Below are 8,154 nucleotides of genomic sequence, written 5' to 3'. Positions count from 1 at the left end.
TATCCATTGGCTTGCTATACCACCAATCCCATAAAACCTCAGTTTATACAGGAGAATGTTGTGATTCACATAGTCAAATGCCTTAAATAGGTCACAGAAAATACTTACTGCCTCTGTTTTGTTATTTAGCACTTGTGAAATTTGGTGAGTGAAATTATAAATGGCAGTCTGAGTTGAGCAACTTTTCTGAAATCCAAACTCTGAGTAATTGAGAATAATACTGATGATTAGGTGCAACAGTTCACTAGTTATTGACATCTTTTCTATGTCTTTCTTATAGAGGGGTCTAACAGTGATATATTTCAGTCTCTCTAGAAAGATACCCTGAAGTAATGGTTCATTACACATTTCAGAAGAGAGTGAGTAATACATGGGAGAAAGTCTTAGTACTCTGTTGGAAACCCCATCAAATTCAGATGAGCTTATATTTTTGAGAGAATATATAATTTTCCCGATTTCAGAAGGAGAAATGGGAGAAACCTCCATGTGTTTGAATTATATGTAAGTTGATTGTTCAAAATACTCTTTTGATTTTTCTCTTGAACTGTTTATCAATATAATTGTACTACATTTAAGAAATGATTGTTAAACGTAACTGTTACCTGTGACTGATCGTTTATAGCCATTAAATTTAAATTAATAGTGATGTTATCCTGTTTTGTGGCTTCTGTCTATCATTGTGTTACATCCCATATATAAACTTCAGTCTGTTATCAGGAGTACTGATTTCTGACATACTGTTCCTTGATTTTTAATAACTTTAGAAAACAAGCTGTTAAGGACCAGCAACGGAAGATAAAAGTTTGTTGTCCAGTCCTGTGACTCTCTTCTTCAGAATTGCTGGAGACATGGACATTACGTGTAATACGCACTCTTCCTGGAGCACTCCGGAAATTGTGCTGAGGAAGGCGAGGCAGAGGACTCATATTGAGGACTGGGATTTAAGTCACTGTCCAGCAATTCCAGTTTAGGTTTTCTACTGTTCGGAAATACCTGTATGTTGACAAAGTTAGACTGATCTTCTTTCTGATTATTCCTCAATCTGAGGTTGTGCATAATCTCTAATCAGATCAGTGGAATATTTAAACCATGGGTTTCATTATCAAAAATTACAGATGATACTTTGGTGATGCTAAAAACAAAACACCTCAGTGAATTTTGTCACTATTATCTACAGTAGAACCCTTATTTAACATTTTTGTAGGAACCAGAATTTTTTAATCTTAAATGGGAGTTTACCTTAAATCGACATTTCGATAGAAAGCAAACCTTTTCCAGAACTCTTTGCCTCTATTGACATCAATTGCACCAACACACATAATTTACACAATAACAACAATAAAAGTAGGAGTCACCTACCCTACACACTATACTGTAATTACAACTTTTTTTGTAGCACAAGATCGTAGTTTCCTAGCACACTACAAAATTGAAACATCCACAAAATACTTACACAATTACAGTAATATAATAAATCAAGTTACTTTTCCTATATACAACACATATTTACACAACTTTCACAGTGCCTCATTTTTTTGAAATACCTGTAATCAACAATGGCAGTCCACTTTAAATGCTGTGACAACTCTCCGGACAATGTCTATGCTGGCAATCGCTTCACTGAATGATGGTGTTTGCATTTCTTCATCCCTAACATTGTCTTCTTCAATACCTTCATCATTCTGCTTTACTTCATCTTTGCAGATTTCCTCAACAACTTGGATGCATGTAGTGATGGAATTATCATCACAAGCCACAAATTCATTAAAAGTGATGGGGAAGTTGTTAGATACCTGCACCCAATCATGCATGTCCACTACTACTTCGTCACCGTCTTTGTCATGAGAGCTCATTACATTAAATCCAACCTTATGAAAGCAATTTGAGATGGTTTCCTTTGTTGCCATTTTCCAAGCTCCTGTGAGGAAATGCATTGCTTGTAGGATGTTCAGTTTAAGCACTTCATTCCTACCAATAAAGGCAAGTGCCTTAAGGACAAGAGCTTTCTGATACTTGCTTTTCAGGCTATGAATAATCCCTAGAACCATGGGCTGGAGTCTGCTTGTGCAATGTGCAGGAAAGAAATGCACTTTCACATTCTGCAGAAATCCCAAGTTTGTTGGATGAGCAGGACACTTGTCCATAAAGAGAACAACCTTCCTGTTTCTAGCACCCATTCGTGCATCAGAATCTTGCAAGAACTTTATGAATAAGTCCACAGTTATCCAAGCACTTTTGCTGCTATAATACTTACATGGCAGTGTAGTACTGTTCTTAAAGCAACGTGGTTTGTGGAACTTACCAATTACTGTGGTATCCAGCTTGTCGCTGCCATCTGCGTTGCTGCACAAGAGAACAGTAATTCTCTGCTTGCTCATTCTTCCTTTGTGGTATGCTTCTCCTTTAACACATACGGTTTTAGTGGGCATGAGTTGGTAAAACAAGCCTGTTTCATCCACATTGTACACATCCCCTGATTCGAAACCCTCCAAGATGGGTGACAGCACCTCTTCTTTCCAGTGTTCAACACTTTCATCACTAACTGCAGCACTCTCTCCACATACTGCCCTGCAAGTTATCCCATAGTGTTTTTTGAACCTATCCAGCCAACCATTCAAAGCTTTGAATTCTGTTAACCCAAATTTCCCTGATATCGTACATGCTTTCATTTTTATCAATACCCCAACGATTGGTAAATTTTCAATATTCCTAACAATGAAGACTTTGCAAGTCCCAGGCGTCGAGCCATTTCACTTACGAGCACATTTGCGTTTCTCTCCACTTTCCGAATCAAATTCACTTTCTCCGCGACGGGTGGAATTTTTCTTTTTGCTGCCACAGTCAACTTCACTACAACAATGAATGTGAGTGAGCAAACTGATATACAGCTGGATTCTCCATACAATACACAAACTGATGCAAACTTGCGTAAACTGACACTATACTGTAATGCTGCTATGAACGTACAGGCTTGGGCAGAGCTCAGCCACGTGCAAGCATGCAATGCAGCATGAGTGTTAGTGCACTGTACATTATTAGTCTTCGGCCACGGTCAGCTAAGTTCGAGCTTGCTCGTGCATGTAGCAGGAATCGATATGGAAGATGATCGATCGTATCCAATATAAATGCTGGAGTTCATAGGTTCTTAAAGCCCGCATTACACGATTATTACATTTGGAGGCAAAGCGTACGGAAGTTCCGAAAAATCCCGATAGAAGCCGCTGCAAGTACTGTCGTTACCGTGTCTACCCGATTGCAAGCCGACCTCGAATGCAAGCCTCACCCCAGAAATGAGACTTGGGAAAACAATAAATAAATTTTACCCCGATTTCAAGCCTCACTTAATAGAAAGATATGGCTCATCATATGATGGATAGCGTATTAAGTGGCCCCTACCTCTCAGGGATTTGGGACACTTAAAATTACAATTACGTCACAAATCACTGACAACAGTGAAAATTCACGATACTGTATCTATCAAAATACAATATTCTGGATCTACACGGACGTGAGCTGTAAGCAGTGACGTCGCAGGCGAGCTCGCTGCACTGCATACCGGAACACAGTCGTGATTTTTCATGTTTTATTATTAACGCTAGCAATTCCTTGTCCCTACTTTTGTGCAAAGCATCATCCTCTGTGCCACAAGCGCATTAGAAATACAGTATTTTTTTAAAAGCATAACGAATAGTTTCACTTGGGAGACGTTTGCAAGATTGACTAATGCACATGCACACTTCAGACAAGCTTTCACACTTAACATGTCCTGTAGACGTTAATTGCCAATTTTCTTTCCATAGGCACTGTGTATACATATTTTTCTGCTTGTCCATAAAAGGTTTGTTTAAACAAACATCTAAAGAATGCAGAATGGACGTCATCCATTCTGGGATTACAGCTAAGTCCGCTTTACCATCTGCTAATTTTTTTTCCCCCACAGCTGGTGTACAGTGGCCTGCATACGAATCTAACACAAGCACACGTGGCAAACCTAGCAAGGTACCAGGACGACAATGCCAGACAGATCTGATCCATTCTAAAACTATATCCTCCATGAACCAGTCAATTTCGTTAGCATGTACAACAACATCTTTAGGAAACACTTCGGACTTTGGTTAATAAAGTCTTTCGTGTGAAACGAATGGTGGCAGTTTATGCCCATCGACTGTACAAGCCAGCATGAATTTATGGTGCGCAGTTTGATGATGTAGGGCTGAAATGCGACTTTTTCCACGTATTTTTCAGGCCCAGTTGCGGCTCCCTTTAAAGTCTTGGATTTTCTGCCGTGCTTTTACTTTAATTATATCTGTAGTTACAGGTAAGCACTGTTGCTGCTTCCTCACAAATCGTTCCCTACGACTTCTAATTCGTAGTGGCGGCCACGTTTTGGTCCAGAAAATGCTTTTCTGCTGTTGGAACAAGGTGAAAGTTGTTACTTTTGCTGTCTCCATGTCTTACCGAAGTTGAAAATCAGACTGAAACAAACGTTTTTGCGAGCACTGCTGTCATTAGCTGGAGTTGTTGAAATGTAAAGCCATACTTGTCAAATTTCTTCAAAACGTCCGTTTTGATGGTATATATGTGAAGAATTTTTTTTTTATTGGTATGAATCTTTGAAAAATTGCTTAATTCGCCCATGATAAAAAATAGCTTAACATTCATTACTCGAAACTTAACACAACGGCTTTTGTACCGGCTTCTAGCAGCAATAAAGGCCGCAAGCACTTACGGTGGCAACTAGCGGCATTTTCCGGAACTCCTTAAGCTTTGCACTCGAGTGTTAATTGCAGGCGGTTTTTTGAATTCCGAAAATCAGAAGAAAAGTGTGGCTTGCATTTGGGCTGCAAAAGCCATTATTGCAATTGTTTTCAATATTTAATATTCCTAACGCTAAATGCGGGTTTTGCTGTAATGCGAATTACGTTAAACCGAATATAAAATTGCATTGTACTTGTGGAATAATTTTCAGGACCTGAAATTTCTTCGGTTAAATGCGGGTTTACGCTAAATCGAAGTCACGCAAAATCGGGGCTATATTGTATTTCATAATCAATGACCCCAGGGTTTGAGCTCATGTAGTGGTTCCTTTGCATGAGGAACATCGGTGTGATGCACTACTCTGGTATTGTCAAAGTGCCTTGTTTCATGTGTATGTAGAGTGACCATACGTCCCGATTAATCGGGATTGTCCCGTTTTTTGAGGCTCAAAAATTTGTCCCGATTTTCGAGGATTATTTTCAGACATTTACAAAGTGGTTAAAATATTTTCTGAGTGTCGATTTTATAAACTATCAATTGAAACTGACATTCCGTACGTTGGTACCCCGGATAATGTACAGCTTAAGCACTATAATTGTTGCGTACTCTTATTTTCTTAGCTTTTGCTTGCCATTGTTGTCAGCACTCTGTATCAGTTTCGAGAAGTACTAGCACCTCGTGGCGATGCTGAAACGAAAATCAATGTTTTCGGAAGAGCTTCAGAGGAAATTTCCTTGCTTCACTGCTACAGACAATGACTGTTCAGCAAAATGTAACGTATGTAACTGTGCTGTATCCGTGTCTCATGGTGGTTCTGCAGATCTCAAAGCATCATATGGAATCAGAGAAACACTGGAAGAATCTTCGATCGGCAGGTTCCTCGCAAAAAATGACGAGATATTTTGTAACTTCAAATACACAGGAACAGAAAAACGTAGCTGCAGCAGAAGGAGCCCTGTCATTCCATGTTGTTAAACAACACCAAAGGTATCGTTCTAATGACTTTAGTGTTCAACTAAACAAAAAAAAATTTCCTGATTCTAAGATTGCAGAAAATGTTTCGTGTGGAAGAACAAAGTGTGAAGCAATTATCAACAATGTTATAGCTCCACATTTCCAGAAACAGGTAATAGCTGCTGTAAACAGTGCAAAATACTTTTCAATATCTACTGATGCTAGCAACCATGGGCACCAGAACATTTTTCCTGTGATAGTTCAGTATTTTTCTGTAAGTGGGGGTGGACTGCAGACGAAATTGCTTGATCTTGATGAATTGCAGAACGAAAAGTCCGAAACAATTTCCAGTTATCTTTCTCATGTTATACAGTCATTCAGTATCATCTCAAAGTGTGTTGCATTTGGTGCAGACAATACCAACTGTAATTTTGGGGGGGTTAATGAAGAAAGAGGGTAATAATGTTTTCACACATCTGAAAGAAAAATTAAAAAAACTCTAACATTGTTGGCATAGGTTGCCTAGCACATGTTGTTCATAACACACTTCAAAGTGCTTGTGATGTCTTACCTGTTGACATTGACTGCACTGTCATGAAGTTGTACAACCATTTTCATATTTTTTTCTATTCGTGTTGCAGAATGCACTGAATTCTGTGAATATGTTGGTGTCACTTACAAAAATTTACTTTCCTTTTCCAAAACAAGGTGGCTTTCATTGTTGCCAGCCATAGAAAGGATCTTGAAAATGTATGAACCTTTGAAATCTTACTTTTTGTCACAGTCTAACTCAAAGTGCCCTGCAATCTTATAGAGTTTTTTCAGTGATCCTATAAATGAATATTATTTACTTTTTGTACATTCACAAATGAGTGTTTTCCAACATTCAATTCTGAGCATTGATAAACAGAATAATTCCATATTTGAAGTATTAGTAGTCTTAAATATAGCTTTGACACGTCTAAATTCAGGGAAACGTGAACGTAGTGTACCACTAAGTGTAAAAAAACTGCTGAATGATTGTGATGACCAGTCTGTTAAGAAATTTGACATAGCAGTATCAACGTTTTATGAATCTTCAGTAGACTATTTATCCTCATGGTTACAGGGAATAGCTGAGTTTTCTGTATTCTCATGGATGATGCTCACAGATCCACCAGAATGGTCAGTAGTTGAAAATACTTTAATGTGGCTAAATGAAAAGGGCATACAGCCTCTTATTTGATGAAATAGTTCATATACAGTCATTTGTAAAACAACAAGTGGAAACAGACAGTGAACAATGGAATCAGTTGATGGCACATGAAAAATGGTGTAGGTTTTTCAGGTCTTGCCAGTGTAATGAACAGTTCAGAGAATTGCTTAATATAGTGCAGTATTTCTTTTCACTCCCTGCCCACAATGCAAATAGAAAGAGTTTTCAGCTTACTATTGTCACAGTGGACAGATGAGAGGAATAGATTTACGGCGAGGAGCGTTACGTGTATTTTACTGACCTGTTTAAACTTCAGTAAATTCAGTTGCACTGACTTCTACTCATACCTATTAGGCAAACCTGAGTTGCTGAATGAAATTTCATCTTCGAAGAAATATGATTGCAGTGTGGAATCCACAAAACCATAAATTCCTTGTATTCACTAAGAACTTCTTTGTAGTGATTGTTACTGTATGTCCTTCTACATTCTGTGTTATAAATGTTACATTTCTTAATAAGTAAATTTCTGAAAACTTGAAATGTACTTCTTTCCAGTCTTTCCATTCTTTGTTTGGTTTTGTACACACAAACACACACACACACACACACACACACACACACACACACACACACACACACACACACAAATATCAGTGAAGGCTATATTTGCAGAGGAAGAAGAAATGTTAGCATTAAAAGTGATATTTAACGAGAAATAAAAATTGTCCCTATATATGACGGTAGTATCTGTTCCAGAAGGAACAGTTACCGTGGATGACCATGCAGCTTTGCTAGAAATGAAATGATAATTAAATGGACACCCTAGCTGCAAACAGGCGTTGATGTACTTCATTGGGGACATGTTGAAAATGTGTGCCCCGACCGGGACTCAAACCCGGGATCTCCTGCTTACATGGCTGACGCTCTATCAACTGAGCCACCGCGGGCACAGAGGATAGTGCGTCAGCAGGGACTTATCCCTTGCACGGTCCCCGTGAGATCAACATTCCCAACATGTCCTACACCACTACATTCGTAGTGCGCCTAATAGATATTTGCCCATCATACTCATTACTCGTGGAAGATTAATCTACCAAGTCCCGTACGAGTTCGGGCATAGCGTGTGCGTTCGCACAAGAAGGTCAATGGCCGGGAAGCCATATTTTAACTATATATGACGGTAGTATCTGTTCCAGAAGGAACAGTTACCGTGGATGACCATGCAGCTTTGCTAGAAATGAAATGAT

General features: G+C 38.8%; 1 protein-coding gene across 1 annotated transcript; it reads right to left on the bottom strand.

Moving 5' to 3' along the window:
* Positions 1–1,550: 1,550 nt before the first annotated feature.
* Positions 1,551–2,177, bottom strand: LOC126484905 (tigger transposable element-derived protein 4-like). Its single transcript, XM_050108505.1, has one exon. It carries the CDS (start codon positions 2,175–2,177, stop codon positions 1,551–1,553), a length of 627 nt encoding a protein of 208 aa, XP_049964462.1.
* Between the last annotated feature and the right edge of the window lie 5,977 nt (positions 2,178–8,154).

The sequence above is a fragment of the Schistocerca serialis genome, chromosome 6 (assembly GCF_023864345.2).
Source record: "Schistocerca serialis cubense isolate TAMUIC-IGC-003099 chromosome 6, iqSchSeri2.2, whole genome shotgun sequence".
In the NCBI taxonomy this organism is placed as follows: domain Eukaryota; kingdom Metazoa; phylum Arthropoda; class Insecta; order Orthoptera; family Acrididae; genus Schistocerca; species Schistocerca serialis.
This window is presented reverse-complemented; position numbering and strand designations above follow the sequence as displayed.